At 46.3% G+C, this 18,613-nt stretch overlaps 1 protein-coding gene across 5 annotated transcripts in view; it reads right to left on the bottom strand.

Annotated features, from left to right (window-relative positions):
• Positions 1 to 18,613, bottom strand: part of Tns3 (tensin 3) — a 238,778-nt gene that overhangs the window by 172,471 nt on the left and 47,694 nt on the right. For 4 of the 5 annotated variants that reach the window (XM_031339085.1, XM_031339080.1, XM_031339081.1 and 1 more), the window contains exon 2: positions 15,485 to 15,596. In XM_031339085.1, coding sequence (XP_031194945.1) covers positions 15,485 to 15,596 — 112 coding nt within the window. Of the gene's footprint in view, positions 1 to 15,484; positions 15,597 to 15,736; positions 15,756 to 18,613 lie in introns of those variants that run through there. The other variant, XM_031339082.1, reaches the window with a different exon arrangement.

The raw sequence follows: 18,613 nt of genomic DNA, 5'->3' as shown, positions 1-18,613 counted from the left end.
GAGGAGGAGGAGGAGGAGGAGGAGGAGGAGCAGCAGGAGGAGCAGGAGGAGCAGGAGGAGCAGGAGGAGCAGGAACAAAGCCCCAGGCATTTGATCAGAGCCCTCCTAGGAGGGGGAAAGTCACGAGTTCATTTGGTCTCTGCAGGTTTCCACTTCCGGGAGATCCAAGCAGACACTGTCAGAATAAATTCATGTCTAAATTCCTACAGAAGAGTCCTCAACAGAGGCCATTATGTGAGCAGAGTGGGTCCTGTGTCATGGGAGGCCTCAACAATGCAAACGGGGTGCTGGAACCAATGTGGATTTCACAGGCCCTCCCCTCTGGCCCAGAGGCAGCCCACAGCTGGCCTCAAGGAATAAAGGGCCAGGAGAGGCAGCATGGCACAGTGTAGTGACAAGGCTGTACATAGCAGCAGAGAGGGCAGCATGAGGCCAGTGGGAAATGCAGCAACTGCATGTCAGGCCACAAGCGCCCCTGGGTGCACCACCTAGGCTTCAAGGCCTTCCCCAAAGCACCTGCCTGAGACTTCCTGTCTGGACTCCACCCCTCCAGCAGGGCTCTCCAAGGCAAATTCTAGGATCTCTCTGGACTTCTGCTCCCCCTCACAGAACTATCAATGTCAAATGGAATCCTTCATGGGCCCCTGCTTTTCTAACTACAAAGTGATGGCCTGGGCATAAGTGTGCAGAGCCCAGACAACAAGGCCTCGGAGGTCAGGGAGAGGGGACCAAATCACAGCTTGGTGCTGTGAGCACAGGAGCCCAGCAAAGTTTCCACCGTCAGGCCACTCTGCCTTCTGGACAATACTTAACCAAAAAGGCTCAGAGGTTTAAGCAAGGCTGAAGCAGATAAATTTACTCAGGACCTAGAAGTTTGTGAACCCCAGGAGTTAATAACCCAGTGTGATCTTGGGTTTTTATCCATGTGTGATCTTGTTTTCAATGGTCTTTCCAAGCTTTTGAGATTTGCTAGAATACATACCACAAATATTTATTCTTCATATTCTAATCGGCACAACACATAATGGTGACCAGGGTTTTCAAAATCAAGAAAGATATTTACTAGATAAGAACAGAGCTTCCATAGAGTTTTAAAAACAAAAACAAACAAACAAACAAACAAAAAAAAAACAGACACGGAGCTGAAGAAATGGCTCAGTAGTAAAGAGCGCTATCTGCTCTTCAAAGGGACCAGGGTTTAAGTCCCAGCACCCACGTGGCAGCTCACAACCGTCTCTAACTCACAGTTTTATGGGATCTGGCACCCTCATACAGACATACAAGACATGTTGGCTAAATACCAATGCACATAAAAATAAATAAATCTTTAAAAACGAACAAACAAACAAACTAGAAGCCAGCCCAAGCAGAGGAAAGGAGAAACAGCAGAAAATACTAAAATAGGAAGGGATGGCACAACCCAGAAGCAGCAGATATGTTAGAGGGAAAACTGTGTGGCTTCTGGGGGCAAAGAATATGATGGCTTCTGTCACTTCACAGGGCCACTTCAGCAACCCTGCAGAGCTGCCAATTTGAAGAAGAAAAAAAAAAATGGAAGCCAGCAGCCGACACTCAGCTCAGTCTGCCAACTCCATGGGTGTGATGTCTTAGTGACAGCAGACTCCAACCTCAGCCAGGCCTTAGATGACAGACAGCCCCTGAGGAGACGCTGAGTGGGAACTTCTTGGCACTAAGTGGAACTTCCCTAAACCTCACATTCCCAATCCAAGAAGCAGTGAGGAAGAGCAGATGCGTTCAGTTGTGGCAAGGCACTAACAGCATGCTCACAGCACAGTGAAAGCCTGCATCCCGGTCCCTAGTTCAGGGTTCTGCTGTCATGGGCTGTCATGCTGCCTATGACCATCACGGAAGATGATTCAGGGTCCCATCGCCCACAGGGAAAGCTCAGCCTCCTGAGGATCAACCCCAGGTCCTCAGTGGACCCATGTTGGCAGCTCCCTACTGATACTTATAGTAGTTACACCCTGCCCTCCCTAGCCTGGTTCCAAAGCCCATCCTGATTATCCTATGCTTGCCTCTGAAGCCCACCCAGCTGCCTTGGTGCCTCTGGCCCCAAAGCTTGTCACGTCAGGATCATGTTAACATCCCATCTCTCGACACAGGCTGCAAGCTGGGAGGATGGTCGGCCTTTGCCGTGTAGCCCACAATAGGGTCCTCACTATTTAGTGCCTCTAGCATGGACTGTACAGGTATTCCTAAAACTCATCACTTCCTTCTCTTCTTGCTCCTTTTACTGAGGGGAGGCCAGAGTCTGTGGTTAGAACCTGAGGGCTCATTCAAACATTAACTGTGAACCAGCTATGACTGGTGGCTGGGCCAAACCCATGGCAAGATGACACACATCAAGGAGATTGTACCCGACAGCACAAGCAAGTAGGAAGCCCCTCACCCCCATTCACTAGAGCTCCCCACCGACAGGCATACAGGACCCCAAAGGAAAAATGTTCCCAGGGGTTTTGTCCCTCAGCTAATCTCACTCACCTCCCCAGAAGCTATCACACGTTGATCTAAACATGGGACTTTTTTTTTTAAAAAAATTACTATTATTTTTATTCTCCTCCGACTGTTTCACACATTAATTTAATACACCCCAATTACTCTCTGGACTTTCATAAATGCTTAGCAGCTGTCTATTGAACAAATGGTTCTGATCAACTAAGAGTAAATGGATAGGATTGCAGAGATGGCTCACTGGTTAAGAGTATTGGTGCTCTTCCAGAAGACCTGGGTTCAATTCCCAACACCCACATGGTGGCTAACAGCTGTTTGTAACTCCAGTTCTAGGAGTCCTGACACCTTCTTTTTTGACCTCCATAGGCACAAGACACACATGTGGAGCGGACAGGCATCAGGCAAAACAAAAGTAACTAAGTCTTAAATTGGCTCATCAATTATTTAATTTAAAAAAAAGAAAAAAGACAGAAGGAAAGGGAAAAATTCTGTTGCTGTTATTCTTGGGACAGAGCCTTACTTTGTATATCAGGCTAGCCCAAACTTATGTCAAACCTCCTGGCTCAGCCTCTCAAGGGCTGAGACTACACGTGTTAAAGTCACTAGCTCTTGCTTCATTCACCAAAGGAAAATTCAACTCAGAAATCCACGACTTCTAGGCTATCAGTTGGTGTTCCCTCAGGATGTGAGTCTACCTCCCTGCCATTACTGGTGGATTAAAATCCATTTGGTATAGTCATGCTGTATACACACTGCAAATCTGCCAGGACTTTATCACAATCACTTAGGGGCAAGCATCCCGCTCATCTGAAGAACAGTAAGTATGGCAGAGTCCTCCTTCTCCAAAATGCTTAGGACAGGAGGGTTCAGATGTGGGGACACTTTCATACACTTTGCTGGCTTACTATCTGCTTCCAAAAGTCCAAAGTTTGAAACACTCCAAAATCCAAGCTATCTTGTACATCCAAATTTGAAATTTTGAAACATCTTGGTTTATAAAGGCTCAGATCAACCTGTACGTTTTTCTCATCCAAAGATGCAAAGTAGAAAAAAATAAATTTAAAGATTAAAACAGAGCAAACGGGGATGTTACTCATCCACTTCTGCCCCTCTGAATGAGCGAGTCCTGACCAACTTCTTCCTGCTGAAATCACCTTAAATGCCCCAGACTGAAGGGCAGGGTTTCTCACACTCTGGACTCAGCTTCTTCGTGTTTTAAAAAAAAAAAAAAAAAAAAAAATGGCCATAAAGAGGACATAGCAGCATCTGTCAGTGCTACCATCAGCTGCTCAGAGACCCGCACATGCCATTTACCAGAGCAGCTTCCTTCCTCCTGGCCCGTGACCTTCCCCTCAGCCAGCACCAGGCTCATGGGACTCAGGGGTGTACTCTCAGCCCTTCCAGTCCTAATCACCAAGAAGTCCCCAGAGGACTTGGACTCACAGTGCCCTGAGCTCTCCATGTGTAACACCTGGGTGCCTTCTCATCTGTCCGCTGTCAGAACTGTACTTCCCAGCTGGCCTTGGGTCTGTCTGATATTCCCACAGCCAAGAAGTATTCCCCAGAAAGATGGCGTGCTCTGGGAGTCTCCATGCACGAGTTCTGAGAAGCTTCAGAAACCTGCCTACTCCTGTGCTAGCCAGTGTCTCCAGCCTGTTCAACCCTCTCAGGTTGAGGTTTGGTCTGTTGGTATGTATTGTAATGCTATATTCTGTATCCCAAGGTCTGGTTGCCTCAAGACTAGAGAATTCTCACAAACCACCTTTTGTTGTGAAAACCTTGCTCCTTAATTTAAAACTATTGGTTGACTAAAGATGCCTACAGCCTGTGTAGCTGAGCAGAAGAGAGGTAGGCGAGCCTTCGATTCCTAGACTCAGGGCCAGAAGGAGGAGGAAAAGAAGGAGAAAGAAGAAAGACCCTCAAGGTAGGTGTATTGTGAGCACATAGCCGTGAGGGCTGGCCTGTTGGAGTAGAAGTAGCCCAGGTGGAATATGGCAAATGATATCCCGGGGTTACTGACAGGGAAGACAAATATAAAGGTTTTGTTGTCTTTTTTTGTGGGAACTAAATGATCAAAAGTGGGGTAGAAACCCCCAAATAATATTTACTGCAACCTTCCTCTCCCACTTCCTCCTCGCTGACAGAATAATTAATATTTAGTCTAGCTTCATCCAGCCAAAAGAAGAGTTAAAAAAAAGGATTGATTCCATTTCAGATTCCACAGAGAGATGCAAATCCTTTTTTTTTTTTTTTAAGATTTATTTATTATTATATGTAAGTGCACTGGAGCTGTCTTTAGACACACCAGAAGAGGGCATCAGATCTCATTACAAATGGTTGTGAGCCACCATGTGGTTGCTGGAATTTGAACTCAGGACCTTCGGAAGAGTAGTTAGTACTCTTACCCGCTGAGCCATCTCACCAGTCCAAGACTAATCTTTAAAAAACTATTATTTTTGAGTTTTGATATGAAATCCAAACAGAGTCTAGTGTATGTAATCTGAAAGGCTGTCACTAAGCGCCCCCTCTGTGTATTAACAAGAGGGCCATGTGCTTTTCCAGGTCTTACACAGTATGTAGAGGACTGAATGCAGAAGAAAGCAGGGTGTGGGGCAGGGTACTACCTTTCTACTAAAGAGAAACACAGAACAAAGTCTCACTGCTCCTTGTAAATGAGAGTTTTAAAGGAAAGTCATCTTTCACTAAAAATAATTATATTACCTTATAATAGTGTTGTTACTGATCCTTTTAAGCAGTTTATTTTACACATCATCAGCTTCCATTTCTATCACATTAAATGGTGATAGGGACTGGTCATATCTACAATATCTTTATGGTCTTCTAAGTGACCTGAAACTCAGGGTGACAGTGAAAGCAATTTGGCTTACATGAGCAACGACTACCTAGACAGATGACAATCCCATTCACCCTTCTTGAAAGGCTTTTAAAATAGGGAAGAGATCCACTTCTGACAGAAAGAAAGGCAAATGAACACAACATACCCAGTTTTATCAAGTCCCTTACTCTCTTACAAAAGACACACAAGGAAAGGGGCAACCCTGTTTGGTTGCTACAAACTGAGAATGGAGCTAGATTCTACCAGAGAAAGCTAATGAAGTCAGTTGGAACAGTGGGAACCCAGGCACAGTCCTGTGCTCCAGGCCACTAGCCCTTCCTTGCACTTCCGGGTCCAGGAGAAAACCCATGCCACAATGGCTAACTGGGCCCTGCATGTCTGGCTGCCATAAATAGTACCACTTGCTTTATACACCTTGTCCCACTGGCTCCCTTGGTAACTACAGAGAAAAGTTTATTCTCATGTTCTTGTTCTATTTTACAAATAGAAAATAGAAGCACAGGTCAGACATGGTGGCCAATGCTCATAATCCTAGTACTCAGGAGATTTGAGGCCATAGGATCATATGTTTGAGTCCATCATCTGACTCTACAAAGTAAGTTCTAGGCCAGCACATATTCTCAGTTGAGTGTGTTTTAAACATACGATGAGCAAGTAGGCAAAGGCTCTTGTGTGGCTGGCGCAATGATTGGGTTCCAGGTCACTAAGCCAATAATGTGAACATCTATCAGAAACTGTACCAACTGAGGAGCTGCTGTCTCCCGCCTCAAGGACCCTATCACTGCCTGCTGCCACCACCTCTCCTTATGTAATTAGAAACAGACTTTTTTGCTATGAAAAGAACAATTACCTGGACTATAAGAAAAAGATGATTGAAAGATGGATAGATAGATAGATAGATAGATAGACAGACAGACAGACAGACAGACAGACCGACCGACTGACCAACTGCTAAAGATCTGACATGTGAAAGTACTTTCCAGAAGCCAAGGCTAGATGATACAAAGCTCCTTGTATAATACGAAACAAACATAAGGGACTCATCTATCCCTAAGTAAAGATATCACAGGTTGTCTCAAAGGGAAGAGGAGCGAAAATAGGCAAACACTTTAGTCAATGAAAAAGAAAAAAAAAAAAACAATAGAACTACTTGAATTTCAGATACACCAAATGGGAGAGGCAGAAATGAGCACAAGATATTGGAGTCTATCTTTGTGATACAAGAGTGGGTAGGCACTGGGTAAGTCTGAAACCTTGACCACTTTTGTAAGCTATAAATGCCACCATTAGAAAGAGAGGATAAAGCAAGTGAATGAGAATTTGCAATATGTAAAGTAGAAAGGTAAGAAACACTGATTTGTTTAAAGGACAAAGCCATTAGAAAATGGTAAATGTTTTCTCTTGGGATGTGTGTGTGTCTGTGTGTGTGAGTGTGTGTAAGAGGCAGCATTCCTAACATAATGAACTCTGAGAAATCAAGAAGGGAAAAATGTCATCTAATTTTTAAACAAGGAAAGAATTTGAAGGACTAGTCTGGTCCACACACAGAAACGCGACAGACATTTCAGGAATAACTGGAGTTTGCATTTAATAAACAATTGCTAAAGTGAAATACTCTAAAGCTTCGTGTGCCAGATGCAGGGCCTTCAGCACTTCTGGCTTCACTCAGAGAACTTCCCTCACTTCCTGCACGCTGAGCTCTACAGAAGGGTCAACAGCACATCTCAATTCCCCTGTCACAGAAGGGTTTGCCAAGTCAGGTGTAAGAATCCAGGCTCCCCACTGCCATGGTTTGCATCCCAGCCAGCTGGCTCCAAAAGGCCTGACATTGCTCTACGTGGTCTTGGAGGGGCTATTTTTCAACGTGTCTCCATGGGCCTTGGGAATCCAGGCTGCAGGCTGACAAGGTTGTCAGAGTCTTTTATACAACACTCTACAGATATTTACCAAGTTATAATGAGCCTGCGAGTGAATCACCCTCTGCTTCGCATGGTCTCCAACACCTTCTGCAGGGATGCTTCTCTGAGAAGCTAGTCCCTGAGCTGTTCCCAATGGTGTCTGTGACAAAGCATGAGCACCCTGGAGCAGCACTGCCCAGCAGCACTATGGAAACCAGCAACCCCACCAGGCTCTACAGGTGTCCGAGTGACTGTCGCTGTGGAGGGAGAACTTGTGTTTTATCATCCAGGCTACTTACTCAAAAACATCTAAAAAATCAGAAATCTGCCTGCAAAATTGACTAACAGGACCCAGATGTCCCTGGCCCAAAGGAACCTCAAAACCCTAATCACCCAGATCTTTGAGGAAGAGCAGGTAAAAGCCGGGGAATTCTTTGCAAAAAAAATGGGACATTTCAGTCAAAATCAAGAATTGAGAAGTAAGTACAGGAAAGAGAATCAAGGAGAACACAGTGCTCTGCACCAGATGAATGACATAACGGAACCAGAACTGGAAGCTTCCCAAGGACCTCTTCTCCCTTGTTGTTGTTCTTCTTCTTGTTCTTCTTTTTTTTTTTTTTTTTTTTTTTTTTTTTTTTTTTTTTGGTTTTTTCGAGACAGGGTTTCTCTGTGTAGCCCTGGCTGTCCTGGAAGTCACTCTGTAGACCAGGCTGGCCTTGAACTCAAAAATCCACCTGCCTCTGCCTCCAGCACTGTGCTGGGATTAAATAAAGTCATGTGCCACCACGGCTCGGCTCCCTTCTTGTTCTTCTGAAAGGTTCTGTCATAGACCATCTCTCAGGATGGAGCAAGACTGACGGTGGAGGGAGGGGTGGGAGCTGAACCAGGCAGGGTCATCACGGAAACATTTTAAGGAAGAAAATACAGGAAATTGGAAGAGGCTGGGCCAGGGTTGTCGGGGGAGTCACCTCTAACTGCTTTGCGGAAAGTTTAGTGTTACCTACTTCATGTGGATTTGCAAGAAAGGTACAGATGGAGCAGCCAGTCACGGATCTAGATTTTCAAACAGCTTGTTGTCCCTGTGTGCCTGATGAGCAACTTGGGACACCAGTAAGACTTGAGGGCATTGAAGAAACTCTCAGCCTGGGCAGCAGACAGGCTAAAGAACAGCCAGCAGGGCATCTTCACAAACTTGGCTCACAGAGCCCGTCAGCGCCCCAGAGTAGCCGTCCTTTCCCTCATGCCACCGGTACCCTACCGCATTCCTGCACTGGATGCCTGCCCACCAGCCACAGGGCCCTTTAGGGCCTGTGATTAACTTACTCTATTTTATGTGGCTAATAATGAAACCACGGTCTGAACGAAATCTATTTTGGCTCGGTTCCTCTCCAAGGTACAAAGGCCACATCTGGTGATGGCTATCTTAATGGCAATATCCCAAGACAGAGCAGGACAACACGTGAGGAGACACAGGGAGCATGTGTATGCACACATGAAGAGAGTATGCATGTGCACACATGCATCCCTCTTACAAAAGCACCAGTTCTTGATCCCTGCTAATGACTATGAATCCTAATGACCTTCCAGAGGCCCCACTTCTCAATATCGGGGTCAGATTATTTCTACCCTCTTACTATTCACAATGGAGGTTACGGGAGAACAAGCCATAGTCAAAGCACATCCATCAGCACAAGTATAATAGCATGCAAGCATCAACTTGCTTACCCAGTACACTACGCGTGAGAGCAACACACAAGAGCAGCACGCCTGCTCTGGGCCAGGGACATGCTCAGCACCAAGGCACCTGGTCCACAAAGCAAAGCCAGCCCCTCAGCCTCCTGGGCTTCCTGCTAGGGTGGAAACCAAACAAGATTCTGAAGCTACTCACTAACTGACCACCCAGACCTTAGGAGAGAATCAGGGCAGCGAGGTAACTTCTGAGAACCTGAGACCTGAGCAGAATCCCAAAGGATGGGGGGAGCTAACCAGGAAGCAAGTGCAGAAAACAGCCCTGACTGAGCACTGTGAAAGGGTAGGTCATACATCCGGGTGAGGGGTGGAGCCACACCAGATGGCCAGCCTCCAGGCCACTCAGGAACAAGTGCAGTCCTTCTAATGGAGGCTTTATGGCTTCCAGGTACTGCTCCCCAAGAGCAGGCTAGACAGCAGTGCTTCTTTCTCAACCTCTGGGTTAAGACCCCCACAGGGGCCATTTATCAGATATCCTATATACCAGATATTTACATTACAATTCAGTTAGCAAAATTGCAGTTATGAAGTAGCAATGACATAATTTTAGGGTTGGGGGTGTCACCGCCTATGAAGAACTGTATTAAAGGCTCACAGCATTAGGAAGGGTAAGAACCACTGGAAAGGGGGAAGGTTTCCAAAGGTAGGGAGGCAGTTACCAAAGGCAACGCAGCCTGGACAGCCAAAGGCCAATGCAGGAAAACTTAATTAGGAAGAGGGTGCACGGTCTGCAGCCTACGGTAGGCTCTGGGCTCTAGGGGAAGGCTACAACAAGCACCGGGCAGAGCAGGGAAGCAGAGCTTAGACCAAGGGATAGAGGATGCTCTGCTCTCAGTATCTGAGAGTAACAGGTCCAGGTCCCAGGTATCAAGAGATACAGACCTACCAACACAAAGATGCCAGGCTCTCCCACTTCGTCATAAGGGAAGTTGGACCTCTTAGACACATGCTGTGCTGCTTTCATCAGGCCCTGGCACCATCTGAAAGTCACTGCTTTTGGCAGTGCGATGCCTCCCATGCCCACACCATGTAGAACCTATGGCGTCTTCCTAATGCATTTCCGGTCTGCCAGCCTCCAAGCCATAACACTGCGCACAGCAGTCAGTGTCTTTCCTAGACCTCCCAGGCCTACCTGGCTGGCACCACTGCCTATGGAGTTTGCAGGGTGCTTCACATATGAAAGCACCGTTGAAGGATTCTGGGCTCACACAGGCAACTCGGGGCACCAGAGCATTACTTCCTGACACACTACATTGTCCTCAAAAAGAGGGCAGCGTTTGAGAGGCAGGATGAAGCATCTTCATGCTAAGTCGTACCCGCAGCAACTGAATTTAGTAATAATTAAAAAATAAGAAAGAGGTCATGAGAAAGGTCAGACCTAAGATTCCTGGAACATAATTTCAGGGCATTAGAGAAAACCAGTAATTGCATAATAACGGAATTACTATACTTGTGTGCATAAGTATGATGCCTCAGTCTATTTGGGTTGCTATTTTAAAAAACAAAGCAAAAACAAAAACAAAAAACCCACAGCCTGAATAGCTGAGTTACAATAGCAAATCTCAAATTTCTTAGAGTTCTGGCCCTAGAACAAAGCAGTGTGTGAGGAAGGCCCCTTCTCACACACCGCGCAGTGCTTTCTGGTCTGTCGTCTGTGGTAGAGAGGTAAGGCACATGGCAGCACAGAACTCTGAGAGTTGGGGGAGGCGGAGAGGGGGCGCTCTACTTGTGACATCTCATAGCCTAACAGAAAATCAGAACATAAAGGAAAGTTGGATAATGTTAATGGCCTCTGGGCTACAAAGCCATCCTGCTGGCCTTCATTCTTATGAAGGCCTCTACGGGACCTGAGAAACTGAGATGTTTATCTGGAGGCGACAGGCCTTACCAGATCTTTCATAACAAGCGAAAGACAGAGGAGCTGGCTGAACACATCCTCCATACAAAGCACCACCTAGGCGTGCTCTGCCTAAGATCACAGGCATGGTAGGACAGACAAGTGCCGCTCCACCAAGTGCCCTGAGCCCCAGTGACGCTCTCCTGTGTGTACAGACATACACATAGATGCAGTCAGAGGAATGGGCACATTCGCACACATGAACAATCAATCATATCTGCAAACATTCAAACACAGCTACATATGCAGTGCTTGTCTAACTTACATGTGAACACACAAGCACCATGTAGTCAGATGCACACAACCACATACCATCTTGACATGTCCACTGAGGTCCCTGTGACAGACATTTCACATAGCGTTTACTTAAAGACATCACCAACAGAGTTCACAGGAGCTAACAGGACCAGCCTGGAGTCTTCACCTTTACAGAGAGAAACCAAGCTCAGGCAAGGGCAGGGCCAACCCAATGAGCATTGTCCAGAGTAAGAGATGATGGCTCCTAGCCAACAAATACACTGACTGTAAGCTGGAGCCCTGACGCTGCTTTGGGCTTCTCCTCCTCTCTTGCCCATGGATTCTTTTTATGTAGAAGTAGCAAAAGCTACATGAGGTGCTTAGGGCATTGCATTAAGGCAGAAAGAAGGCTGTGTGAGCTGGTTCCTCAATAAGCCCAGTCCACATTACGTAAAGAAAAATGACTCTTCCTGGGGGACAGTGAGCAGGGTGCATGCCAATCACTGCTGTAGGTGTTAGCGAGCAAAGCCCTTCACCTAAAGGCCTCTCCCACCAGATAGAGCTCGATGCGTGATTTGCGGGTATGGACAGGAGGAGACACTTGTACATTTCAGACATGTAGGAGCACCATCAGAGTACTTTCCTTAAAGGACTTCTGACTGGAGTGTTATAAAGCTGGCTGCAGGCTTTGCGCTCACCTTGCCAGCTCTCTGTGGGTCCCAGTCCTAGGTGGGGAAGGAAACTTTATTGAGGCTACAGCCCACAGGAAAGCTCAGCTCGGCACAGACTCAGCTGATCCACCATATTCCTCTGTCTCCGCCCTGCACATAGCTGGCCAGTGCTGACTCAGGAGACCCGCGGATGGGAACTTCATCCCTACCTCACCACACTGTACCTCTTCCCCCTTATTTTCAGACTTGAGGGGCACAGTTTGTGTGTAGGAGGAGCATGCACGTGCCACGGAACATGTGTGAAGGTCTGAGGCCAACTCTGGGCAGTCAGTTCGTTCTTTCAAACTTCATGTAAGTTCCAGGAACCAAATTCAGAGCCTCGGGCTTACACAGCATTTTATCCACCGAGAACTTCTGCCAGCCCCGAGGTTCAGTTCTTTAAAATACAAGTGATTCCATGAGAATGGGGTATGCAATTCAAATACAGTCAATGGTGGTCTACACATGCTATGTTCCTGGGTGTATGGGACCTCTACCAACAAGCAGGGGGCTGTTATGAAAGGGACTTCAGTGGGTGCATCAGAATGGTACATGGTTGTGTGCAACTGACTGCATGTACTTGTGTGTTCACACATGAATGGGGAGTACACCTGTTGTCACAGACACTGGAAAGCAAGCTTGGTGCGGAAGATGGTAAACTGAGAACACACCCCTCCTCTGGTCTGCACACAGAAAGGACCATTACCAGGTCTGATGTGACCCTTCTGTATGGATGAGAAAGGCCTGGTAATATGACACAGATCTCATGAGGGCTGGGTTTCTATGAAGGGCAATAGTGCTTGCAAACAGGTCAGACAGTCAGGAAGCACTCAGTGGTACAGTCCTTGTCTGGGAACAGGCTTTAGAACCTGCTGTCTACCCAGAGGGAGAGTGGCTGCTGGCTTCAGCCCCATAAGTACAGCCTTAGAGAGCTCACGGACACAAATGGTATTAGGGGTCCCCTCCCCACAAGGTCACCTCTGCTAGCCAATTAAAGAGCTCTGCTCATCCTACCAGCACCAAGGACCTGCTCTCAGCTCCTTTCTTTTTCCTTTTAGGCCTACAGTAAGTGGATGGAGAGACCCTGTTCCTATGGCTGTGCCATTCCCATCAGTGTGACACAAGGAGGCTCCTTCTCAATTAGTGAGGCCCAGCCCACCACTGCCTACCTGGCCCCAGCATCAACATCTTCCCAAACCCTTGTATTCTCTAGGGCATGTCAAGGTTTAGAGTCACACTGGCCTGTAGGAGACTGCCTCAGAGCAGGTGGAAGTGGCCCTAGCACGCCACTCCTGTAGGGATGTGGGGAGTGGGATTAGGCTGAGAAAGTTGACATTCAGTGGGACTGCAGTGGGAGGAGACACTTAGACTTAGGTAGAGACCAAGACCCTAACCCTGGAAACCTAGGATAGAAGGAAACACGGAGGGCTCAGGAAGCAAGAGGGACCGACCCCCAGCAGGCATAGGGCGGGAGGAGACAATGAGGCTCAAGTAGACAGAAGGACTCACAGAAGACAGCAGGCCTAGGCTGAAAGGAAACACCTAGGGTTCAGGAAGCAAGGGGACCCCAAGCTTCCTGTTGGAAGCCACAGGAGAGCACTGTGTAGCAGAGGGCATCAAACGGGAATACTACAGTCCAGACAGATGCCCTTTAACTCTAAATAGACCTCTAAGAGGACCACACTTTTGGTCCACTCCTGACTCACTATGGCGCATCTTCTCTCTATTCCAAAACTGATCAGGAAATCAGAAGAAGAAAAAAAAATGAGCCAAAGAGATCCCATACAATCCCAGCACTTAGGCGCCAACCTAGGAGCAGGAGAGTCTAAAGCTAGCCTGTTGAAAGGAGAGTTGAGCAGAACTAACTCTATGGAGGAAACCCTAAACCCCCACAATAGAATGGACACCAAAGAATGTTACCCCAGTCCTTAAGGGCCTCCTGGGCTGTGTGATGGACCCCACACCCTCACCCAGCCACACGTTTATTATGGAGATGCATCAATATAGAGTCACAAAAAGAATTCAAATAAGTACTAATTGTAAGATTTAATCATCAAGAGAAAAAGCCAAAAGGGAAGGGGAGGGGGTGGGGGGCATCAGATGTAAGGAGAGCAGGAGAGAACAGAAATAGGAGGGAGTGGGGGAGTTAATCTCCATAATGTGCCAGAGACATGGCATGGGATGGTGGGTAGGCTCCAGTGTGTCTATGGGGGCAACTCTAGCAGTTGAGATTCTTAGCAATGGGGGAATATGAGTTCTTGAACCCAAAATGTGTCCTGCCTACAAGATGTGCAGGGACAAAGATAGAGCAGAGAAAGTGTGGGGAGCGGGAAGAGGAGGGGAATGGGCCAACCAATGGCTGCCCCAAATTGAGATCTATCCCATGGTCGAGAACTAATCCCTGACACTATTAATGATATTCCATTATGTTTGTAGACATGAACCTAGCATAACTTTCCTCTGAGAGGCTTCACCCAGAAACCAACGTAAAGAGATGCAGAGACGCATAGCCAAGCTTTAGATGGAGCTCAGGGAATCTTGTAGAAGAGTTGGGAGAAGAACTGAGGGCCCTGAAGAGGACAGGGACTCCATAGAAAGACCAACAGTGGCAAATAACCTGGACCCTTGGGCACTCCCAGAGACTAAATCACCAACCAAAGAACATACATGGGCCGGACCTACCACTGCACATATGCAGCAGACAAGCAGCGTGGTCTTCATGTGGATCCACCAACTGGAGCAGGTTTGTCCCTCACACTGTTGCCTGCTTGCCTACGGATCCCGAGTTCCCCTAACTGGGCTCCCTTCTCTGGCCTCAGTGGGAAAAGATGCACCTAGTCCTGCAGAGACTTGATTTGTAGTGGGGTGGGTGATTCCTAGAGGGGGTTCTCCTTTGCAAAGAAAAGGGGGAGGGAGGAATGGGGGGAGAGTGTACCTGAGGGGGTTACTGGGAGGAGACAGGGGGCTGATCTTGGGATATCAAGTAAATAAACACATTTAATGTTTTTAAAAAGAAAAAAACAGGAAGAAAGAAAAAAAGCCAAGTTGATGACCTGGTTTAGAACCAAGATCAACGTTTTCCACAAACAGGCTGAGAGATGCCAGCATACAGAAGGTCCTAACTCAGGGGCTGGAAAGATGGCTCTTCAGTTAAGAGCACAGGCTCCTGCTTTTGCAAAGGACCTGGGTTCAATTCCCAGCATCCATATGGCAGCTCACAACTGGCTGTAACTCCAGTTCTAGAAGATCTGACACCCTCACACAGACAGACACTTGGGCAAGACATCAATGCACATTAAATAAGTAAATAAGAACTGTAACTCAAGACTAGACACTTCATTTGCAGACTGTAGGAGATTTGAAACCCTAAAAAGTGAAGTGTGGGCTGTAAATGACCTGAGCAAAAGCACAAAGTGCCCACAGCAAACCACTCTCCCGTCGTAATAGCTCTGCTCTTTCTAGAAAATCTTCCTTAGGAGCCTGTATCTTTGTAAACACAGGAGGCCCTGCCAGGTGGGGGTGGGGGTGGGTGGGGGTGAACAGAGATGCAATGGGGAAATTCCATGACTTAACTTCTGGAAACTCCCAGAGGAACAACTGTCTTCATTTTACTGTTTGTTTAGCGTGGTTCTAACGGGTGAGAGGTTCAAGGGCATGGACTTACCTCGACAAGCAATCCCTTGACCGTCAATGGTCTGTCTGCACACTCCACAGACTCTGGGCTTTTTAAAGTCCTTTTTCTTAAAGCTGTGCGGACACGTGGTAAATTCTTCCGGCTGAAAGAGTAAAGAAAGCAGCTGTCAGAGCTTCAGCTCTTGCATCTTTTTCTTGTTTACTTTCTTTTCTTTTCTTTAAGTTCTTTCTCAGGGGATAATAAATCTAGACTGCCTTGAAAGAGCTGAAAGAGGAGCTTTACCAAGCAAACTCCAGTTTCCGCCATGCAGGGGATAGCATTCTGGAATCCAGAGGGCAGCTCACCCTCTCTCAGAATGCGCATCTCCCCCGGGGTGCTTGAGGACTGACACATTAGGCAGCTACCCAGTTGATAATACAACCAACAGGCTTACATCATCCACTTTAGCAACAAAGTGACCATACACCCTTCCAGACTCGCAAGGTTTTTCTCCTAGAATAAAGGATTGTTGAAGAGCAAACAAGTTAAAACTCACTGCATAGTTTCCACCTCAAAGATGTTCCTAAATAACAAGTAAAGTTCTGGCTTCTCAATTTTTTACAAACTTTGAAAAGTGTGATAACATAATTTAAAAAGTATCCGTGGCTACAGGCAGCGCTTTACTTTCTGCATGGCCCCCAGCCCCCATACAGCATAGTCAATAAACTATTTTTTCTAACAATAAAAAAACTGTCCCAAAGCTGGGCAGTGTGGTGGTGGCACCCTTGATCCCAGCACTCCAGAGGCAGGTGGATTTCTGTGAGTTCAAGGCCAGCCTGATGTACAAAGAAGAGTTCCAGGACGGCCAGGGCCACACAGAGCAACCATGTCTTGAAAAACCAAACCAAACCAACAACAAAAGAGAAGAGAAAAATGAAAAAAAACCTGTTCCAAACAAGAAATAGCCTAATACACACACACACACACACACACACACACACACACATATATGTATATATATAATAGGATGGATTTCTTTCAAAAATGTTGGTAAAACACAGAGGTGCATACTATCTGTGCCGGTACATAGGCAATAGAATTCTATGATGCTCACCACCACCCAAGCACATCTGAGTCATAGAATGCGCTGCAGGAGGGTTGGGGGGGGCCGTGAAGGAGCACGGAAGAAGGGTGCTTGCTTCCTGCTCTCCATGGCAGCTTCATAGGGCACATCATCGTTCAAGTTATTAAGCTAACTAGCAAAAGATCTACAAGAGAGGTGAGAGATACAGATCTGAATAAAACAACGATCCTGGGATGTGCTGACCTACTTTCAAAGACCTCAGGCGATGTAGAACAGCACGACAGCATTTCTTTTTACTTAGCTCTGCATTCATCTGCAGGATCTTCCACTGCTGGTGTAAAGGTATTAACCAAAGACTAAATGTATCCTTACACCTAAAGTCATGCACGAAATACACGAAGCCATTGTTTTTAACACAGCGCAGCAGGAAATGAAGGACGTCGATGAGGATGCTTTGGTCAACAATGCCTGGCTGCACCAAAGTGCTCTGAGACCCAGGTGAGGCTGAAATCCTACCTGGTGATGTCCCACAATCTCAGTTTGTGTAAACACACTGAGCGCTACCAACACAAAGGCAACAAAGCCTAAGGATCCTAACTGCATCCTCGTTCAGGAACTCATCACAATGGCCAGAGTGCCTAATGATACACATCCTAACTACGTCCTCGTTAGGGGACCCACGACTGCACTCCAGAGGGAAGAATAAGTCTCCCTCCTTCCCACCATTGCCTTAAGAGACTCTTTAGGCTGCAGAGATGATCCAAACTGAGTCCAGTGAACCATCAATGTTGAGAGAGGCAAGAAGTTTCCTAGACAGGGCACCACAGAACGATGAGTGGCACAAGTCTTAAGGTCTGCAGAAGAGCCCATTAAAAGGATGAGTACTGAAAAGCTTGCTCATCAAGAATACAGAAGAAAAAAAAAAAAAACCAGACCGCAACCCTTCCACCACGTACCTTATGCCTCACAAGGAGGATTAGAAGAACCGGGCCCCCGTGCTCACTCAAAGCTGAGCATAGTGTTTGCTTACTAGAGATCAGGAACCCCAATTTTGCCCAACTCTACAGGAAATGCAGAACATTGCCTTGCAAAGATTAGCTCCATGGCAGTGGCTCTCAACCTCCCTAATGTTAAGACCCTTTCATACAGTTCCTCATATCGCAGTGGCCCCCAACCTTAAAACTGTTTTCATTGCTACTTCATAACTGTAATGTTGCTACTCTTATGAATCATAATGCAAATCTCTGCAGATTATCTGATGTGTAACCCCTGTTATAGGGGTTACAGAAAGGTCTTTGAGACCCACAGGTTGAGAACTTCTGCTCTTACAATGACTGCCCTTCTTGGCCTATATAAGCTGTTTGAAAAACACTGCCCTGAGGCTGCTACTGCTGTCCAGTAACATGACTACACTTCAGAGAAAAAGCACACCAGACAAGACCATCAAATTTTCCAGAATCTAAACAAAGTAAAATTGATGTAGGCTGGCAGCCAGTCAAAAATTATCAGGCACACAAAGAGACAAGAAAACAGAATTCATAAATAAAAAGAAAAAAAAAATGGAAAGAATCTGAGAAGTTAAAATTGGCAGACAAGGACATTAATGGTATTATGACCTTTGTAGTACAACTACTTAAAATGTATAAACCCAAAAAAAGGCATTTAAAAAAAAACCCAACAACAACAACAAACAACCACACAAGGAAATGGAGACTTCTGAAGTAAAAAATACATGGGACATGATTATCAGCCAATTAGTCAAAAGATAGATCAGTGAAGTTAAAATATCACATGAAAATCTGTCAAAGTGAAGCAAATAAGTGAGACGATATACATAAACAAGAAATGGGCAGACAGAGCAACATGAGAACTTTTACTACGACCAATAGACATTTACTTGGTGTCCCCAGTGGGAAGAAGCATGGAAGAAATAATGACTAGAATGGTCTCAAAATGCAAGGAAAACTATAAAGCCATGGAGCCAAGATACAAGAGTTGACTGTAAACATGGAGCATAAAAGTAAGTTATTCAAACCCAGTAACAAAGAGAAAAAGTGAAAAAAAATAAAAAAAATAAAAATTAAAAAAAAAAAAAA

Source organism: Mastomys coucha, unplaced genomic scaffold, assembly GCF_008632895.1.
Source record: "Mastomys coucha isolate ucsf_1 unplaced genomic scaffold, UCSF_Mcou_1 pScaffold22, whole genome shotgun sequence".
NCBI classification, from domain to species: Eukaryota; Metazoa; Chordata; class Mammalia; order Rodentia; family Muridae; genus Mastomys; species Mastomys coucha.
The sequence above is the reverse complement of the archived record's forward strand: the minus strand, read 5'-3'. Positions and strand labels throughout refer to the sequence as shown.